Source organism: Hydra vulgaris, chromosome 01 (genome assembly GCF_038396675.1).
Source record: "Hydra vulgaris chromosome 01, alternate assembly HydraT2T_AEP".
Classification (NCBI taxonomy): domain Eukaryota; kingdom Metazoa; phylum Cnidaria; class Hydrozoa; order Anthoathecata; family Hydridae; genus Hydra; species Hydra vulgaris.
In genome coordinates, this window is record NC_088920.1 from 64,744,473 (window position 1) to 64,767,140 (window position 22,668).

General features: G+C 27.6%; 1 protein-coding gene across 2 annotated transcripts; it reads right to left on the bottom strand.

Annotated features, from left to right (window-relative positions):
- Positions 1-1,860: 1,860 nt before the first annotated feature.
- Positions 1,861-22,224, bottom strand: LOC100211712 (uncharacterized). Of its 2 annotated transcripts, none has more exons than XM_065788943.1 (10): positions 22,095-22,224; positions 18,762-18,903; positions 17,251-17,457; positions 16,090-16,169; positions 11,261-11,390; positions 6,420-6,656; positions 6,057-6,233; positions 5,471-5,802; positions 2,425-2,506; positions 1,861-2,122 (listed from the first exon to the last, which is right to left on the bottom strand). In XM_065788943.1, the coding sequence occupies exons 2-10, from the start codon at positions 18,790-18,792 to the stop codon at positions 1,929-1,931; spliced, it is 1,470 nt and encodes a 489-aa protein (XP_065645015.1). In that variant the 5' UTR covers positions 18,793-18,903; positions 22,095-22,224; the 3' UTR covers positions 1,861-1,928. The 2 variants fall into 2 exon arrangements, with proteins under 2 accessions (XP_065645015.1, XP_065645016.1); XM_065788944.1 differs by having other exon boundaries at positions 22,091-22,218.
- Between the last annotated feature and the right edge of the window lie 444 nt (positions 22,225-22,668).

The window sequence follows — 22,668 nt, forward strand, 5'->3', positions numbered from 1 at the left end:
TTTGCAACAAACTTGCAATGTAACAAAAAAACTTCAATTTAGTCACAGTTAACTCATCTTTTGTTCCCCCTAACACTGTGTCATAGCTCTTTCATTTTGGTTGCTTACTTTTAGGAAGAGTTTCCCAATACTTGATTATTTTTTTAACATTCTCCCAAATTAAACAAAGTCTATCTGCAACTTTTTGGTCTTCAACCCAGCGTGTTGAGCAAAATGCATAAGGAAAACACTCACATTCAGTAACAGTTACATAATCAGCTCTTCTAGCTGGAGAATCATGAAAATGTTTGTATGATGCTTGCATTAACTTTCCTATATTCCATTCAACAGATTGAAAACCTGATTTGAAAGCCCCATGTATTACATGAAGGTTACAAGTCCCAACGTTAAGAAGTTTAGGTAGCTCTTGTTGATCACGCTGCTTTTTAAGAAGATTAAAAAGGGACAAGTTCACATTTGGACCATCCATACTTAGTTGAGTTAGATTTATGCTATTAATCGTTGACAAAGACGTAGTAATACTTTCAAGTAAATTTTTTGCTGTGGGATGACCTAAAAATTTAGAGTCAAAGTATCTGGATTCAACATGATTTAGATCGCTGTTCCAAAACCGAATATTTAGATCTAACTGACAATTTTGGAAAGAATCGTTCAGGCTTTCATCAAATGAAATAGTATAATAAGGAGATTTTTTTATATTTTCAGTTAGAAGTCTGTGAAAATAAGGCCCAAGACAAAAATTAATCATATAACCAAGTTTTGTTCTACCCATTTCATAAGATTTAGCAGTATTGCTGTCAGGGAACATTTTCTGATAAAGTAGGCCATTTTCATTACACGAATTCAATGAGAAATTATTTTGTACTGCATTTAAAACAAAATAGATTTCTGCACAACTTTTATCAAATTGATCTACTGTGAGAATTGCTTGCTTTTTAGATGTAGAATGTGCAGGCATGAAGAAGCAAGATACTGGTTTTGATTTCTGTGCATGTTTTTTGCCATCCATGTGACTTATCACAGCTCTTCTGCCCATATTTGACAAATTAAATTCAACTTGGCATATTTTGCACTTGGCTGACTTTTTATCTCTGCCTATTACCAGCCATTTTTCAAACAAAGGATCAGTTAACCATTCTTCTTTGAAATACGTTGCCATTTTAAATTTTAAAAATTTGTACTATTCTAAAAAAAGAGCAAATGTAAACACAATGTGATTAATTTTCTTTAAAAATGTTAAACATTAACCCTGGCACGCTGGAAAAGGAAAACTTTTATTAGAAAACATTTCAAAACATTAAAGAAAAATTAAAAAGTTCCCTGATTTTTTCCTAAATCAACTATTTCCCCCCGATTTTCCCTGATTGTATCTAAATTTCCCTGATTTGGTGGCGACCCTGTTAAATGGAAGTTTTATTATTTAAGACATAGGTAAACATCGTGAAAACCGTTAGGCATTGTTAAAGCGGCCGTGGCGCGGTGGTTAGAGCGCTTGCTTTGGAAGCAGGAGATCTAGGTTCAAAACGAAGTCTGGACATATTTTCGCGTCACGGTAAGGAAGGAGGCGTGAACTTCCTAGTTAAATGCACTTTTACAGTGCCTCTGTGACAAGACCATTAGGTTTTCTTGGGGCAATTAAGTAATAAAATAAAAAAAAATAAAAAAAACTTGTTCGGTTAATAAGATAAACTAGGCATCGTTAAACTTGTTAGGATAATAAACTAGGCATTGTTAAACTCATTCGGGTAATAAGATAAACTAGACAACGTTAAACTCGCTTGGGTAATAAGATGAACTAGGCAGCATTAAACTCGTTCGGGTAATAAGAGAAAGTAGGGAAAGTATTAATACTTATATAAATACTTGTAAATAAAAATAGATAAATATTAAATATTACAAAGGCTTCACTTTTAACACAAAAAAAATGATTAACTTGTTTCATATCCTTCAAAGTCATCATCGTCGTTTAACTCTATCTGATAAGGGAGACCATCGCCATTTTTATTATAACTTTGTTTTAATCGTCTTCTAATGAAGAAAACAGCAACAACAACGAATAGAACAAATAGAATACAAACGATAGGCACCAATGTTTTTACTAAGATAGTGCTAGGTGGTTTTGCTAAAAATAAAAATATTCAACGTGTCACAAGATTTTCAGCGCTCCTTTTCAAGATGCGCTGAAAATCTTTAACTTTAAGAATTTTAATTGAACTTTTACAAAAACATGCAAAATTTTGTTTATTAAATTATTTTGAAAATGTTTTTTTGTAAAAAAAAGAAAAGCTTAAAAAAAGTTTTTGAAATAATTAAGAGATATTCGAAGTTCTCACACAGAGAGAAGACTTCGATTTTTGGGTGCTGTCCCAATAGGTTTTGTAAACAAGAAAAATTGTGTGCTCTAATTTAAAAGTTTATACTTACTACATAGTTCACCACCGTTATACGAAAAGATACTTCTTACTAGTGGAAATGCATCAGTATATTCCGGATAATGCCGAAGAACCTTAAAAATAGTTTTTAAAAGTTTACTTACGTTACGTTGTCATCGTAGACAATTAATAATATTGATGCAATAAAGATATAAAACAGATATAAAAAAAAAATTACAGTTACGTTGTAAATATAACTCTTTAAGATGTAGATAAGAGATATTTTGATTTTTCTTAAAATTATTTTATTATTTTTATATTTGATATAAATATTTTACTTCAATATACATACATTTTTAATGTATTTAAATATACATACATTTCAATAAGAATAAACCTACACACAGAAATTGTATATACTTGAATGCTATCTTAAAAATATCCCAACTTTTTAAATATGTAATATAAATTTTAGTAATCTAAGTGTTTTTTATTTATAATCATATTACAATTATATATACTAGCTGGTCGGACCCGGTGTCTATTGCAAACCGACTTTTTCTATACTTTTTTCTTGCACATATGTATCTTAGCCGTCTGGACCCGTAAAATACGGGTCTTTACCAAACTGACCATTTCTAAACTTATCTATTCTTATCTAAACTTATCACGCCAATTATTTCTAAACTTATTCCTTATTAACTTCAATATTTTATAGTAAAACAATTCATTCTAAATAATTGCCTTTAGAGCAAAAAAAAATAATAATAATAATATGCGCACCTTTTCCGCATACATTGAGCTTATAAGAGATTTATAAAATGGTTTTTCTCTTGAGCTTTTATAAAAATTCTCTCCCTTTTTCGTTTTTTCTTTTTTGTTATAGTATATAATATCTTTACATATGCTATGTATATAATATCTATAGAACTTCAAAAATATATTATTTTTCATTTTAAATAAGCAAAAAGGTTTAAAAAAAAAGTGCAAGTGAAAGAATATGAACCAAGACGATCACTACAGTAACGCAGCGAGCTAACTACTTTGGCCACTAAGGCGTATTGTTAATTAAGGATATGCTGCTGTAATCCAATTTTCAAGTAAAAGTAAAACTTGATACAATTTTAAAATTACATAGTTTAAAGTTTACATAAGTTAGATATTTGCATACACTTTCGTTCACAATTGGTTATAAAAAAGATGCTGCGACTTATTCTCGTTATTAACTTGGCTTAAATGGCTGCCGTGAGTTCCATGTCAAACACGCGCGAATATATATATATATATATATATATATATATATAAATATATATATATATATATATATAAATATATATATATATATATATATAATATATATATATATATATATATATATATATATATATATATATATATATATATATATATATATATATATATATATATATATATATATATATATATATATATACAGGTATGTGACATAAAATTTTTACATTAATCGAACACTAGATTGTTATATATCATTGGAAAGACCTTGTTAAAAAATTATCAAAATCAAACAATTCTACAAAAAGTTATAGCATTTTAAGTACCAAATTTTTGATATATGGATTTGTTGAAGAAAACGTGACCAAATTTTAAGTTTTTTTCAACTTAAAATGTCACAACTTCAATTCTTATCAAAATTCATAAAACATGGTATCAAAAGAAAGGCCTAAAAAAGTAGAATAAGGATACATAAAAGATGTATACAGGGCATTAGAAGGGCATCTATAACACCCTTTAACATATTCAAATTATAGGTTTTTTTTAAATAAAATTTTTATTTTTTATTGAAATTTTGAAATTTTTTTTACATTTTTTAGATTTTATTTATTTTATATATAATACTCAATATTATTTTATACCATAATATACATTTAAACATTATTAATGTTTAAATGTTTATTATTATAAGCCCTCCCCTAACTACCTGTGCGGTTAGCGGAGCTCAAGTCAAAAATAGCTACCTATTTTGGGTGAGTAAGCAGGGTGTTTGGGGGTCCTTTTTTTATATGAAATTTGGCAGGTAGCAAGAAAAAAGGTTTATGCTGATGTCTGAATATATTAGAAAAAAGTCTCAGCATTCCTTCAATACATACCTGATGCACAAACAACAAGGAAGTTTTAAACAACAATAAATTCATTATAAACAAAATTTTTCAAAAAATATTTCAGTGAAGAATTAAAATTAAAATTAAAATTTGGACAAAGAAAACAGTTCTGTTAAGATAGGATTTACCTGTACCTAATAAATAAATATATATATATATATATATATATATATATATATATATATATATATATATATATATATATATATATATATATATATATATATATATATATACAGGGCCTATTCTAGGAAAAAAACTTAGGTATATGTTTTAATTATGGCATTATATTTGTTAAAACGGATTAAATTTTTTGGTATTTATTGATAAGTAAAATTAAAGCTACACATAAACAAAAGTTAACTTTAATCTTAAGAGTAAAAAATTAACACAGAATGATTAAATGTGGTTAAAATAAAAACTAATTTTTATTTAGTCTTATATATTGGCAGCCACTTTTTTTATCAGAAAATGTGAATGAAAGTGCAAAGTGCAAGTCAAATTATGTTATGTTAAAAAATTAAAATATATCAAATTTTACAGTTTTACTTTTACTTAAAAACTGCATTCCGGCAACTAAATTTTGATTCCTTAATTTTGATTTATAGAATTTATTTACAGTTTTATAAAGTTGTTTATTAAATAGCGTTAAAACCTTTGACAATCAAAACACCTTAGTGGCCTGTGTGGTTAGCTTGCAGATTTTTTGAAGCAAAGCACCATGGTTCAAAACATACAAATGGCACCTTTTTTTTTTTTAAATTTTTTTTGATTTTTCTAAAAAACAAAATAAAATACTTTTAAAGTTTTATAGATATTATATTTAATTTATATTATGTTTAATTAACTTCTTGTTGACAAAACTAGTAAAATTCTAACATCAACACTGCATTAAAAAAATTGAATTAAAACAGCAATTGATACAAAGTTAATAAAATTAAAAATAAAAATGATATATACCACAACATGAAAGGCTAACATTGGTAAATCTTCTTTTACATACAAACTTATTTCTCCACCACTGATGGGTAAATAACCATTTTGAACTTGGGCATTTTGATCTAAATCAAAAACAGCCCTATTGGCATTTTGACGAATCGTAAAGTGATTACTCCATTCCAAATCGGCTGAAAAAGTTTTAAAACCCTCAACCTGTATGTTCAGATGAGCTGAAGTTTTTGAAAGATAGCATTTATTCAATGTTATTTCAGCTGTCATCCTAACAGCTTTTTCATTTGACGTGACATTAACAGTACAATTCTGTTTATTAACATCTAATTTGGTGCATTCTGCTAAAAATATATATTACATAAAATCCTAAAAAGATATATTAACAATGTATTTATTTATCAAAAATTATATAAATATATATAAGATATACAATAAAATATAATAAATAAAATAAAATCATACGAAATATAAAATAAATATATGAAATACAAAATATATATAATTTACAACATATTGTTACATAAATATTATACTATTTACAACCTACATTATTAAATAAACTAATCTATTCTAAACAAATATTAAAAAAACTCACACTCTGGACATACAAGACCATAGGTAGTGTAGTATGAATCATCAATAATATCAACAGCTTTAGGTTGATTTTTACAACTATAAGCAAGCACTGTATGTTGCTTTTCATGAGAGAATCCATGGCTGTGAAACATGGTTAGTTTAACACCACACTCGTCCCCTCCAATCCCACCAAAAGCTAAACATGATATGATTTTAAAAAAAAATTCACAAGAAAATAGAAAAAAAAAATCTTTTGATTTATTACAAATTTAAAATTCTTTCATAGTTCTTTTAATTTTATCATTTTAAAGTTAAAATATTAACTATATTGATACATAAAAAACATGTTCCATTTTTATATAAATATATAATATAATATTACCTTTCATAGGAATCAACACATCTTTCTTTGCAGTGAAAGTTTTCATAATCTCAACATGGTGCAGAGTATTAATAGCCAAAACGTTGACACTATAAGGAACTGTGCAAATGTCAAGAACCACTAGAAAAATTCCCTTTGAAGAATGGTAACATAGTGTAGAAAAATCACCTAAGCGCATTGACTTATCACAAAAGTTTTGGCTAACAAATCCTTGATCTAACTTTATTGTCCCTGCAGCTAAAATAAATAAAATAAAAAATAATATCTGATATTACTATTCATTATCAACTTTAAATGAAAACAAAATAAAAGTTTATGCACATATTTTTAATAATTTTCTAAATTACACATTGTTGTAGTTTTTAATTGTAATAGTAAGTTATTTTTAACTTGCGCAGAAAAACAAGTCAAGCCTAGTAAAAATAATGAGACATGATGTGGATTGAATTCAAAATTTCTCGTTAAGCGAATGCTTTACTATTGCCTCCAACCCCCTTTTTTTTTTTTTTACCTCCGATCATTTTGAAAAACTAATAAAATTTTTGCACATAAAAAAATAATTTTAAAAATATTTTTATTTTAATATTCAGTTTAATTTTAATATTCAAGTTTTCTTATTTTGTTTATAATTTCTTTTTAATTTTAGTTAAATTATATATTTATATTATTTATATTGCCTTTTTAACTTAAGTTATTCAAAATACTTTTTTATACCAGTAAGGAGAAAACATTAAATTCTCAGTAATGTTGTATTTGTTTTTAAATTTGATACATTGATCACATTCTTTTCTTGTGTTTTATTTTGACATTACCAAAAATAGCTCTTGTAACTCTAGGTAATCATAGATTTTATATAGTAATAAAAATTTGGAAATAACAAACCTTAATCATAAGTAATAAACTTTTATTAAATGTATTGACAGCTTGCTTTGCAAAAAAGAAGTAGCAAGTTCGATCCTTACCACAATCCTGGTAGTACTGTGCTCACCTTGTTCATCAAAGTTTTGTGTTCATCAAAGTTTGTGTTCATCAAAGTTTGTGTTTTGGAGTTAAAGAGTTGAGAGACGGTTGTAATCACAATTAAAAAATGAAAAATAAAAATAAACTAGCCTCATAAACTTGGCCTCACGCACTTTTTTTTTTAATTTCTCCTTGATCCAAATAATTTTTTTATATTCGTTCAAACTTTTTAACTAATGGGATTAATAGCAATTAGCTGATTAAAGATATTTATTTTATAAATTAAATAAATAGACATGTTATTATTATAGTATTGAATTTCATTTACTTTTGCAGAGTTTTAATTTTTATTTATTTACTTTTAATTAGTTTTAGTTGATGCTAAACTGAGCTTATTATAAAAACAGGTAAGTCATTTTAACAGTAGAGAAGGCAGTTTATCTAAGAGAAGGAAAACTCTGACATAAAACCCCTAACTTCATTGTGGTTAAAGGTAGTGGAGCGCTTAAACCTTGGTACATAGTGGTAATATCACAATAAAATTTGCAAAATAAGTTAACACCAGGAAAGACATTCAGTTGTAAAAAATTGGTTTCACTCATTTGTTTTTTTCTTTCTTACTTTTTTATTATTTACTTAAATAAGAAAATGGCAATACCTAACATCACAAATGTAGGAAATTAAACCATGGAGGTTAAACCATGGATTTTTTTGCAACTCATTGAACTAAAAAAAAATGATATGGGTGAAAAAACATGATTTCTTACAACTTTTGTCTGGATTAAGAAAGAAGATAAAATGAAATGGGTTAAAAAAATAATGATTTCTTGCAACTTTTGTCTGTAATAAGAAAAAAAAAAGGAATAAAAAATAATATATAATAGTGCAGTAGATTTAAAAAGAATCAACAAAGAAAGGGAAATTTGTATATAAATATTGAATTTTTTGAACATGTCAATAGATCCAACTACTGGCTCTGCAAAAATTCATCATGCTTTTAAAAAATAATTATAAAACTTTTCATTGAAAGTTCACCATACTTGAGTCTCATTCAATCTTTCTCTAATTTCATATTCCAAACAAAGTTAAGTATATTCCAACCAAAGTTAAGTGTACACATTTTTTGAATTCATTTTCACACACAAAAAAAACATTTTTTAAAAATAATTTAGCTTCAGTTTAAGTTTTATATTTTGAGGATTAAGAGCTAGAAATGATTCTTTAACATTCTTTGACTATTCCTTGGCTTCAAAGAAATGCTTAGACAAAATTTATAATTATTTCATAATTTATTTTCAAAACTACATTGGGCATTGCAGTGCTTGTGTTTCCTAATTATAAAGAGTATATAGTTTGTCAAAGAAGTGCTCTAAATAATTTAAACTAATATCTGTGTTTCCTGAGAACAATACCCTTTTAGTTATGCATCTTATGTTTCTTCATTTGTCCATATTTCAGGCTCATGTTGCTTATAAATTTTTTTTTATAAAAAAGTTTTAAAGAACTTAAAAGTTCTTTAAAACTTTTTGTTTTAAAGAACTTTTAAGTTCTTTAAAACAAGTTTGTTTGTATTTGTGAGAAAGATATAAAAAACTTTCTCACAAGTACAAACAAGCAAACAAAAAAAATTATAATGGACTATTGAAGAGACCATTGTTCAAAAAGCAAAGCTGATTCCAAAAATACTCCATTCCCATGTGCAAAAAAAAAAGAAGCGCAAAAGACTCTATACAAGCTCTGAAAAATACTGATGGAATAATCATAACTGAAGGCAAATTTATTTGCAGTGCTTTTAGTAAATTCTTTCATTCTGTTTTTGTTGTAGAATAATCAGATGGGCTGCCTTATTTTAAAAATCGAACTGAAATTCGATGCAGTGAAATTCCTGACCATTTTTTTAATCACAAGCATATTAAAAACAGACTAATAGCAATTGATCCAATAAGTCCGCTGGATTCAATTACATCCACCCACGAGTTCTCTTAAATTGTTGTTCAAGTATGGCTTTACCTTTTAAGTATAATCTATAATCATTCATTTAGTACTGGTGTTGTGCCTGATAGATAGAAAAATACAAATGTTACTCTAATTTTCAAAAAAGGTTCTAGACTTTTGGCCTCAAACTACAGACCAGTCTCCCTAACATCAATTCCTGGAAAAACAATGGAAGCAATTATCCGAGTGGTTATCATGTACCGCTGTGAAGCTACAGGTGTCATCTCGAATACACAACATGGATTTGTATTTAAAAAATCATGCGTGACTAACTTAGAAACTCTTGACATCATCACAGAGGCTTTACACCAAGGATACCCTGTTGACATTATTTTTACTGACTTTCAAAAAACCTTAGATACAGTGCCTCACAAAAGACTACTACATAAACTTTATGCATATGGTATTCGTGGTCAGATTCTTGAATGGATTAAAGCATGGCTAAATAAAAGGCAGCAACGGGTCAAAATAGGACCAAATACATGGGAATGGAAAGATATAGTTAGTGGAGTCTTACAGGAATCAGTCCTTGACCTCCTTATTTTTATGTTGTATATTAATGACCTACCAGATAATTTGACACACAATATATAACTATATGCTGATGATAGCAAAATCCTTGAATTATTCAGCTCACCATCAGATGTAGATTTTTTACAAGCTGATATCAATAAAGCTGTTCAATGGTCAAGAATTTGGCAAATGAAGATTAATATAACAAATTGTAAGGTCGTGCATATCGGTCAAGGATCAACTAAATTAAATCAAAAATACTATATGTATGATGACAATGGCACACAAGTCACCTGTATTGAAAGAGATTTAGGTGTACTCATCTCTGATAACCTTAAAGTTAAGATGCAAGTAAATTCTGCTGCTATGAAGGCCAATCAAATACTTGGAATTTTTAAAAAAGCATCTCAGCACAGAGATTTAAATCTGTGGAAATTGCTTTATATAACCTATATTAGACCACATTTAGAACTTGCAGTTCAATCATGGTCACCTTATCAAGTTAGAGACATCAATATTTTAGAAAACATTCAAAGAAAAACTACAAAAGTAATTTTTTCAATTTCAAAACTGTCTTACAATGAAAGACTCAAAAAACTAGGACTTACCACCCTGATTGAGAGAAGGATCAGAAGTGATATAATACAGCATTTTAAAATAATAAGTCAGATTGATGACATTAACTGGCATCACCCACTAATGTCTCTTTCTTCCATTCTTTGCGATGGACCGGCCGGTGGTACTTGTGGTCATGGTATGCGATTAAAGTGTCAACTGGTGAAGCATTGCAAACAGAGACGATATTTTTTCACAAATCGTATAGTGAAACACTGGAACTCTTTGCCAGAGCAAACTATCGATGCTCCAGGATTGAGAGACTTTAAGGAGCTATATGATAGTCATGTTGTAAGAAGAAACATTAAAGCCTGGTTTATGATGCTAGTGTAACTTTGGTAGTGCAAAAACTTTGGGTTCTGCACAGGAATGCTAATACCATTCCTTTACAAGTCTGTTCAGAAAATATCTAATAATAATAATAATAATAATAATAATAATAACTACTGTTAAAACCCAACTGATGCATTTAAGTAATTTTTTGGGATTAGTTTTTTAGATTTTTAAAGTAATAGACATTTTTTTACATTTTACATAAGCAAAGCAAAAAACAAAAAATAATTGTGAAACACAAAATCTATGTGAAAGAAACGAAAGGATAGAAACTAAAAGAAAAACCAACAAACATAAAATTAATAAGCTACATAAAAAATTCTTAAACTAAACATCTATATTTGAAAAGTTTTTAGACAGTAATTTGATAAGGTTTGCCAGAAAAATTTTGCAGAAATGTTTATCTTTAAAACATTGAAACTTACTTTTATCTAAGTTGTCTCCAAGTATACTTTCTTGGCATTTTGAAGGGTGCATAGGAATGTAAGCTTCGAAAATGTTTTCAAAATCACTGGAGATTCTTTTACCACTCTTGTCTAGTAATACAGCTCTAATCTAAATAATTATATTTAAAAAAAGGTGCACATTCTTTTTGATTTTTCGGATTTAAAAACTATGGAATGCAAACTATATACTATATAGTTGTTTCAAATAAAAGACGAATTATATGTGAAAACTAATTATACGTGATTTATAATTAATTGTGCGTTATTTATTTGTGTAAAAATTATATTATATTTTTATTATTATGTTAAAAAAGTTTTGACTAAATTAATTTGAATGAATAATAAGCAGTTGTTTTTTTATTGACCAGTGTGGCCAACAATTGGTTTAGACAGTGTGGCCAACAATTGGTTTAGACAGTGTGGCCAACAATTGGTTTAGACAGTGTGGCCAACAATTGGTTTAGACAGTGTGGCCAACAATTGGTTTAGACAGTGTGGCCAACAATTGGTTTAGACAGTGTGGCCAACAATTGGTTTAGACAATTATTGGTAAAAAACACAAATATTTAATAAAGTTGTTTACTATCACTTGCTGCATTTCATTATTTTATCACTTTCTACATTAAAAGTTTCACAACATGTTTTTATCATGGAGCATTTATTATTATATGTTTTTTTTAGGATCTGACATATAGTTTCTTTGTTCATAACAAGTAAAATTTAATAAACAGAGGGAGGGAGTCTTACTAAGCTCAGGGTGGATGGGAACATTTTCAGAAAATTATTAAACATCAACTTTTTTTTTTTTTTTTTTTTTTTTTTAAACATCTTCGCTTCCAACAAGGTTGCAAGCAGCCACTAATTAAAGTTGGAAGCTACTGAAAGAAAAAAGATGAAGATTGGAGAGCAAGATAACGATTGACGGATGACTTAAAAGATTGCAAATTATATGATTCAGGAAAGCAAGATGAAGGAAGCGAATTCCAAAGAGCTGATGTTCGAGGAAAAAAACTAGACAAGTAAGAGTTTTTGTAGCACTTAGGAACAGTCACAGAAATAGGATGACACTTAATTGAATGACGAGTAACACGAGAATGAATTATAGTAGATGGTACAAAAGACGCTAGCTCTTTAGAGCAGTGCCCATTATAGTATTTGTAGAAAAGAGAAAGAGAAGCAACATTACGACGATGTGATAATGGTTGGAGGTTGGCTGCAAGAGCAGGTCCAACTATGTTTACAATAAGTTTTTGTACCTTGTCTAAAAGAGAAAGGGCATCATTAGAAGATCCGCCCCAGATATGGGAACAATATTCCATACAAGGCCAGATTTGAGATTTATAGAGATAGAGAATAGAATCCGAAGTAAGAAAGTGACGAGCTCGATAAAGAGATGCAACCTTAGCAGATGCTAATTTTGCAACTGATTTGATATATGGTTTCCAAGAAAGATTGGAAGTAAGAGTTAGTCCTAGAAGATGAAGAGTAGGTGACTCATCGAGTACATCACCGTTCATAAATATAGGAAGATCTAAATTATTGCGATAACGATTAGCTGAAAAAAATTGAGTTTTATCTGAATTAAAGTTCACCAGCCACTGTGAGCCCCATGCTGTAGCAGAAGTGAGATCCTTTTCAAGCTCAAATGCCCCCTCCAAGCAATCAGAGAGTGTTGGTTTCTTAGCACGACAAGAATAAATGGTAGTATCATCAGCAAACAATGCCACCTTAGATGTGAGAATATCTGGAAGATCGTTAATGTAAATTAAAAAGAGTATAGGGCCAAGAATAGAACATTGAGGAACCCCTGAAGTTACAGAATAAGAAGAAGAGTGTTGTCCATCGAGGACAACTTTTATGCTACGATTGGAAAAGAAGGATTCAATGATCTTAAAGATGTTGCCGGATACACCATAAGAAGAAAGCTTATGGAGAAGACCAGCATGCCAAACTTTATCAAACGCTTTTGAAATGTCAAGAGCGATGGCCTTAACCTCTCCACCTTCATCTAATGCACGATAAAACCTGTCAGTTATTACTGTTAGCAAATCAGCTGTAGAACGAGAAGATCAAAATCCATATTGATGGTCAGAAAGTAAGTTATTAGATTCAAGATGAGAAATTAAGTGTTTGTTAATTAAAGATTCAAAAACCTTGCTTATGATAGGAAGAAGACTTATGGGACGATAGTTAGACGAATCAGATCGCTCTCCAGAATTTTTGAAGATAGGGATAACAGATACCGCTTTCCAGCAGGCTGGAAAGCAAGACTCTGATAAGCATTTGTTGAATAGTTTTGAGAGTATAGACGACAGCTCCGGAAAACACTTCTGCAAGACAATAACAGGTATGTTGTCCGGGCCACAAGCTGTAGAAGAGTCTAGGCAGGAAATCACTTTAGATACAGATGCTGGAGTGATATGAATGTCAAGCAGTGGATCAACCTGTTTGTTGGCAATATCAGGTAGAACGCAACTAGTGGAATCAAGAGATGATATTGATGAAAAGTTTTTAGCAAACAATTCGGCTTTGTCTTTAGGTGAGGTGACAAAGTCTGAACCATACAAGAGAGGTGGAATTATAGATTTGCCCTTATTATTGATATTATTAAAGATTCTCCAGAAGTCACGAGAGCCTAATTTTTGAGATGAGATACGAGATTTCATGACCTGAGAATAGCGGGTTTGGCGTTAGACAAAACCTTTTTACAATTGTTTCTAGCAGTAATAAACAGACGTCTGTTTTCTGGAGAATTGTTTTGCTGATAAATATGGAAGTAACGGTTTCGATTGGCAATCGCAGCAGCACAGTGTGAGGAAAACCATGGAGGAGAGTGAGGCTTGACCTGAAATCGTCGAGAGGGAATAAAAGATTCCATGCCAGCCTGAATCCACGAAGTTATGTAACAAGCACATTTGTCGACAGGAAGACGAAAGATTTCTACCCAAGGGCCATCACGAAGAAAATCACGGAAAGAAACTTCTGTGCATTAAGCACTTAAAAAACCACCTTTTTTTCTTCAACTTTTCATAACTTATGTTTTATGAGTAACAAATTTAAGTAAATTTGACCATGTTTTTTTTTTTCCGGTCAAATTCTTTGTTACAAAGACATTTACAAAAAGAACAAAAAAAAAAAGAAAAAAAAAAAGCTAAATCAACATTTTTATAATAAAACTTGCCCCAGTAAAATTGCAATAAAGGCCAAAAATACAAGTGTTATGTTTATTTTTAATATTTTAAGTTGTGTTATTGGATTACTTGCTTCCAAATATTTAAGTGTACATATTTCTAGCTTTCCATTGCACACAGAACAGAAACAAAGACCAAAACCATTATTTAAAATGGCAGATTTTTGTTGGTTCATGGTAAAAAGTTTAAATAGTAAAATCTTTGAAGCTGTTTGGAATTAGATGATGAAATTTTGGGGATGTACATAAATTATTAAAATCTTTGAGTGGTAAAAATCAGCAAAATATGAGACTTAAGGTTGCAATCCCTGTATGTTTTAATATGAAATTGCCCAACCATTAATGAAATACATGTATGTATTGATATTTTTTGATAACTTTTTTATGAGCTGACACTTAAAATTTTGGCTAACATTGTTTACTAAAATATTTTAAAACTGTTTAAAAATGGTGAATTGAAACAAAGTTAAAAAATTGAACTGAAATCTCAGGTTTTAGAGAAATATAACAATAAACTCTTTATATATGTCTTTTAAAATTTAGATTTTAAAAGATATAGGGAAATTGGTAGAGATCAAGACATCTTTTTATAAGAAAATAATGAAGTTAGAGGGAAATCAGCTACCAAAATTGTTCAAAATGATGTTTCCCAGAAATAGATGATAAGAGGAAGTCTATTAAGAGGATGATAATAACTATTAGACAAAAGCCTGTATCAGGTATTTGCCAGCATTTAATTGTTAGTAAACTAGATGTTCTCATAAATGTGAAAAATGATCTAATAAAGATATTTCAAGTTTTATTTACCAAAGAACTTGTAGATACAATAGTACAGAGGATTATTAGATATGCAGAACAATGCAAAATAGGTAAAGAACACTTGTAAACCACACAACTTTCAAGAAAGATACAACACCAAACAACATTTAAATGTACTTACCTTTACTAATCTACTTTGGCTTATTGTACAAACCAAAATACAACTGGAATTATTCAAAGAACTTATTTATTGCTGCATGTGTATTTAGATGCCATATGTCTTAAAATAAACCTTTAACGATTAAAAAGTATCTACACTTTGATGACAATAAAGAATTAGACGAGGATTGCATTATTATTCTTCAAAGCAGTTTCTAATACATTTAATAAAGCCTTCAAGCATCACATCATACCATCATATACTTCATACATATTATATGCACCATCATATACACCGTACATATCATATGCACCATGATCTCTTTTCAATCTTGCTTCCATAGTTTTCTATTACACAAAATGATGGAAATGTTGATATGTTGAATTACAAAAATATCTGTACTAATCTTTAAAATTATTATTTATTAAATTATTGACATTTATAATTTCTTACTTTAGGTCAAGTTATGATATTAAAGAGCAGCTTCTTATCAAAAAAAAAAACTCCAAAGAGGCTGCTCAAAATATATTTGCAGAAGTAAATGTATAAAATTATCAAAAAAAAATATGATTAGGATGTTATGAGATGTTTTGTGACACAAAATTCTATATATAAATTTGTCATATGGATATTTATTTTGAGAAACAATTTTTATCCATTAACAACATTTGGAAAATATTTTATTTGTATTGAACCTACCTTTACATGTAATCTATCTTTATACACAATATCAGAAGAAAGAGATTGCATTTCAAGCAATATTGCAGTTGAGCTATTTCCTGAAAAAAGATTCTTTTGTTATTAATATTATAATTAGTTGCTCTTTTGTGCTGAAGGAAAATGAATATATTGTGTGTGAATCTTACCTATATAAAAAAACTGTCTCAAGTACTTTTTAATAGTAAAGTAAAAATTAGCAACAGAAATTACCAACTATCAATTATTCATTGATTCAAAATTTAAATAAAAAATTGATAAAACATATAATTAATTAAACATGCTTTATTAGTCACAAATCACTAAGTAACATTTTCAAAATGAGAAAAATTTATTTGAACCAAAAGAAAAAAAGAGGAAAAAAAAAATTTTTTTAGAGTCAAAAATTTCCTGATCCAGATATAGATCCAAATGTAGAATATTCATTTAAAAAAAAAAAAAAATTAGAAAATAAACAAGCACACAATTTCTAACATACCCTAGTCTTTATGATCGAAAATGTTCATTAAGTAGCATTGAGATTAAGGGCTTTAAAATTAAAATCCACATACAGTTTTTTCTAAAGGTATTTCCACACACAGTTTCTTCTAAAGGTATTGGGTTATTTGGATTTGCAAGTTATAATCGTTGGATTAGTTAGTTGGATTCGCAAGTTATAATGCGGTAGTGGTGTCGTGGTAGAGCGCTTGCTTTATAAGCGAGATGTTCCAAGTTTGATCCCCACCATGTCCCTGGTAGTACCACGCTCAACTTGTTTCTCCGCCCAGTGGCCTTGTTCATCAAGGTTCATGTTTCGGAGAGTTGAGAGAGGGTTATAACCACAATTAAGTAGCTTCCTCATCTAAAGTGGCCTTCTTGGCCTTGGGGAGGTGAATTAACAAAAAAAAATCAAAATTATTAAAAAAATTTTTTTGTTGATCAAACAGAAAAATATTTTTAGTAGCATTTTTTAGGAATACTTAGTGTGACTGGTATTAAATACTTCAGTAAAAAAAATTGACAAAAACTTAAGATGTGTACCTTAAAATGTCTACAAAAATCTTGTCTGGGCAGATACAAAAAAATAATTTTTAAACAAAATAAATTTTGATTTAATATTTTATGATTACTAAAAAAAAAAAAAGAATATGAATATGAAAGTACCTATTCTAACAGGATCTATACTTTTATCTGTCTTCATATTATAAAAAAACGAAGAAGAACCAGTCTTCATAATTGTGAATGAAACAAATGATTTTGAAACACATGGTTTTGCAGATAATACAATAATAGTACTGTTAAAAGTTGTACAGACATAATCAAACACAGATATTGAGCCACAAAAGCTGTCTACTTGATGCAGCAAAAAATCTGAAAAAAGATTTAAAAAAATAATAATAATAGTAACAATTTAAAGAAATTTTACTTTTATTGTTTTTAACTTTATTTAAAACTAAAATGTAAGCTAGTGATCAAGCAAATTTAGGTTATTCAGCATTTATTCAAAACTTTACAGTATGATATGAGATCACAATTTTACAGAATGATATGAGATCACAATGTTAACTTCTCACCTCTTAACATTTTTAAACTCTAAGTTTGTATTACAAACTTATCACTGATTTATTTATTTAACTTATTATGATTGATTGATGAGTTTGGTCTAAAAAACTATGCCTAATTTACTAAATCTCTACACTTATACAGATTTTTTTCTGAAATTGCTTGCTACTGGTTGTAAACCAGTCATAGTTAGAAAAAAAAAACAAGAAACTTTCTGTGTTATTTATTTGCATGTTTTATTTGTTGATAATATTCAATATCTAAAAATCTAAAAATAAATAATATTAAAATTCTACTCTGTGAAGATCGAATTTTTAAAAAGACACTTTTATTTTGATTGTATTCAACCTCTAAGTTTAGAGGACCATTTTGGAGACAGTCAAGAAGGCAAGTAATACATTTTATTATTAATATTTTTGTGTAATTAATTTAATTACACAAAAATTTAAAACATGAACGTTAAAACAAAGTGAGCACAGTATTACCAAAATTGTACTGGGGATCTTTAAATAAATTCACCAAAACTCTACTGAAAGAGATGGCTTTAAAAATTGGAATAATTTTTTTTTTTTTTTTTTTTCGAATTGTCTTTAGAACTTTAATATCTTGCTCAACATTTATAATATTGCTTTAATAGCTTGCTCAACATTTATAATACTGCAGTAGAAAAGTGTAAGAAACTACATGTGTTTGATTACATAGAATTTATAAGTTTTTGAATTAAAAACAAAACAAGAAATATCTAAAGAAAAACCCAAATCTGATGTTTATATTAAGTTTATGAAACAACGTTTCTAAAATGGGTTCTATTAAAAATTAGAATGTCTAGTTTTTTAACAAACATGTTTTTCTATTGTTGCTTAATAATAGAAGAACGTGTTGAAAAAGAACTTACTAAAAAAATAATGTAGTTAAAGAACTTGAATTAATAAAATTTTGTATTTTGTATATGAATAAATGTGTTTTCATTTGTATTTTTTGACTAAACATCTATAAAAACATTAAACAATACAAGCAACAACTAAGAATATACAAAGTTCATGATTCAAGTAATTACATAATAAGACTTGGTTTACATACTAAAAGTTTAAATTATCAACCTTATAACTTACAGAAATAGCAGTAACACAGAAAAATCCACATTGCTAGAAAATTATTGATTTTATTTGTTGGCTAAAATGATTTCTTTTTGGATGGTTTTATCATCCTTTCAAACTGTTTCAAATAAACCATTAAAAATTCAAAGTGACAAACCTGAAAAAACATTTAAAACAAAAAATATTATTGTTTAAGTACTTTTATATATACACATACATACATACATACATACATACATACATACATACATACATACATACATACATACATACATACATACATACATACATACATACATACATAGATATATATATATATATATATATATATATATATATATATATATATATATATATATATATATATATATATATATATATATATATATATATATATATATATATATATATATATATATAGTAAGTGACTGGGGTTCATATTTGACCAGGGCCAGATTTGTGACCGGGGCTGCATAAAAATTTATACTCTTTCTGATTTACACTCTGTTAGTTTCTTTATATAAAAGTTTTGAGGTTATTAAATTCTAACTGCAGTAGTAAAGTTATTCTTGAAGGCATAGACTCTTCTTTGTTTCAAGTAACTTGCAGGGTACCACAAGTTTCTTTCTTTGCTCCTAAATCTAAAGTGGCTCTATTTGCTAACAAATCAACTTTATACTCTTGTCTTGACAAAAAATCTTCTTGTTTTAATTGGTCTCTTCTGTAACAGCCTTTGGCTGTTACAGAAGAGACCAATTAAAACAAGAAGAGTGGCTTAAGGATTTAAATTCTGAAATCAACTATTTTTTTTAGACAACAAAACCTATTTATTTACTGCAAAAAAATATTGCAATATTGTTGGCAATTCTATATTGTTGGCAATTCTATATTGACGAATAACAACTGTCTTACTCTCTAACAAAGTCTAAAAGCACATTGTAAATGTAATTAGACCTGCTTTATCTGCTAAGCTTGAGCAATTCTCCCATTGTTGTAAGGTTGCATTTCTTTCTTTTTTCTACAAATACAATCATGGTCAATGCTCAAACAAGCTATCATCTCTATAACAATAAACCAAAACTCACTCTTACTTGGCTTTTTATTTAACTAATTGAATTTTAGAAACCTTTCACTGCCATTAAATTTTATTTTGATCAAATAATCATTAAGGGAAAGTTCACATTTCCCAAGGATATGGTAAATTAATTCAAAAATGCTATCGCATTACATCATTGCACACTGAGCTTTTCTTGTTTGGTTTTTAACAATTAGTAAAAGCATATTTGTTGAGCTATAAAAGATTTCAAATGTTTATCATGCTCACTAAGTTTACTTGTGAGACAAGATTAACAATATCTTTTCTGCCCTTCCGTATCCTAAAAAACATTGCTACTTTATAAGTTTGCTTAAGAGAAAGGAACCAAGTAAAGACTGAAGCCTACTTAATTCATCAGAAGAAACTGGATGTTAAGAAACTGAGTTGTTATTTTATTTTATTTTTTTTATTTTTACTGGTAGAGTAAAGATGAAGTTTAAAAAGGAAGATAACAATTAACAAATGACTTAAAAGATTGCATGTTATATAAATCTTAATTAATAAAAACAAGATGAACTGAGTAAATTCTAAAGAATTGATGTTCACGGAAAAAAACTAGACAAAAAAGAATTTTTGAAGCATTTAGGAACAGTTACAGCAACGCAAAAATTAATTTTAGTAGTATTTTTTCAAACTACAATCATATGGAATTCAAGAATATTTAGTACATTGATTTTTAAGTTTTCTAAGCAAACAAACACAATGAAAAGTTCTAAGTGTAATTAGTTCTCAATGGAATAAAGTAATAAATGGTGTACCACAAGAATCAGTTATTGAACCACTTTTTTTGTCATTTATATAAATGACTTAACACATGACGCAAATAATCATAGCAAACTAAACGCAGTTGATGCAAAAATTATTTCAGTCATTAATACAGTATAATAAAGTTGAACGTTACAGCAAGACTAGTAAGTAAGCTGACTAAAACTTCAACTTCAAAGAAAAATGGAAAAGTATGCACTTTGGCCACCAAATATGAACTTCTTTACAAACAGAATAGTTAAAAAATGGAACAATTAACAGAAGAGATAATTAATTCAGATAATGTAAACACCTTTAAGAAAAAGTTTGATCATTTTGAAAACCAACAAAAAGAAATAAAAACTTAATTATAATACAAACTTTAATTTGTGAAGGCTACCAAAGTTTTAAATCTACGGTTGTTAGACACAGCAATTATTTTTGTCATGTGTACAGCAAAAAAATTGTTACAACTAACAAAAATCTTTGAAATAATTACTTTGCAGATAATAAAATTGCAAAACCTTTTTTTACTGTATGCACATATATATATATATATATATATATATATATAGATATATATATATATATATATATATAAATATATATATATATATATATATATATATAGATATATGAAAATATATATATATATATATATATATATATATATATATATATATATATATATATATATATATATATATATATATATATATATATATATATATATATAATAGGGTGATTCTAAAAACAACTTTTTTTGAAATTGTCTGCTGCCACCCCCTAAATGTGTTCTATGTAATAAATTAATACTAAATTTAAAAATTTTTGAATAAAAAAAATTTTATAAAAATTTAAAAAATAGTAAAAAAAAATTATGGAAACACAAATTAAAAAAGTTTGTTTAAAAAAACTATGAAAATATGTACTTTTTTATTTTTAGTTAAAAAATGGTAGTTTTTAAGCCATAAAATTTAAAATAGTAATCTTTATATATAATGATTATTATTTTTAGAATTTTTATAAAATTTCACTTCCTTTGAGACCCAACATGATATTCTTTTTTCAAAATATTAGGGACCCATGTGATGTTTAAGGGTCTTGAGCGACCCCTAAAATTTTTGTTATTTAAAAGCTTTTTAAATTTAGTATCAACTTATTACATAGAACACATTTAGGGGGTGGTAGCAGATAATTTCTAAAATAGTTGTTATATATATATATATATATATATATATATATATATATATATATATATATATATATATATATATATAACATGTTTATCTGAATATAGATAAAAATTACTGTTAAGTTTTTTTTTTAAATGGTGATTGGAACTTTATTTTAGGTAAAAATAGAAAAACAAAAATAAAACAAAAAATATATATAATTATAAAATTTACAATAAAATATAAACAGAAAATTAAAATAAATTATATAAAGTTGTACACGTTTTCTAAGTATAAAAAAATGCATTTCAGTTTATGCTTATTTATACCTACATTTACAAAATATTCTTCATAATCCCTCACGACAAGCAAGAATTAAAATTATTTGAACTAAGCTAATTGAGACGCAAGTTATCTAAAAGTACCATAAATTTGTCGCGCGCGTCGATTATTTCCAGAGTCGACCAGGAGCAATTTTTTTTTTTTTTTTTCTTTCTCTGTTTTAATATAATATAAGACTTTACAACTTCGTAATATAAGATTTCAATAAATAAAATCAGTAAAACAGATAGGGGCTCAAAGAAGATGAGGATGACAGTACGTTATCGCGATCTTTTCACAGAGCCCCTATAACAAGATTTCAAAAAAATATCGTAATATGTTACAATATGCGTAATAAAATTTCAATGAAATATCGTAATAAAACGCGTAATTCGCTAATAAAATTGATAAGCAACCAACAAAAGTAGAAATAAAACAAAAACAGATTTATGAAAAATTATTTAAAGTATCATTAACCAAAAACGTTTCTTATATTTTAAAAATTTCTTTTTTTGTTAAAAACTTGAAAGAACTTAACGAATTTACCGTACCTTCGAATCCTTTTTGAAAAGTATTCCATACTTTT

What these genes read in the sequence shown, in the direction of transcription:
- LOC100211712 (XM_065788943.1), bottom strand. Translation starts at nt 18,792, where the DNA reads ATGTGGATTTTTCTGTGTTACTGCTATTTCT. An exon ending in TATAGATCCTGTTAGAATAG is followed by an intron (nt 16,170 to 17,250) that starts GTACTTTCATAT and finishes ATCTTTTTTCAG; the next exon opens with GAAATAGCTCAACTGCAATA. An exon ending in TGGAGACAACTTAGATAAAA is followed by an intron (nt 6,657 to 11,260) that starts GTAAGTTTCAAT and finishes TATTTATTTTAG; the next exon opens with CTGCAGGGACAATAAAGTTA.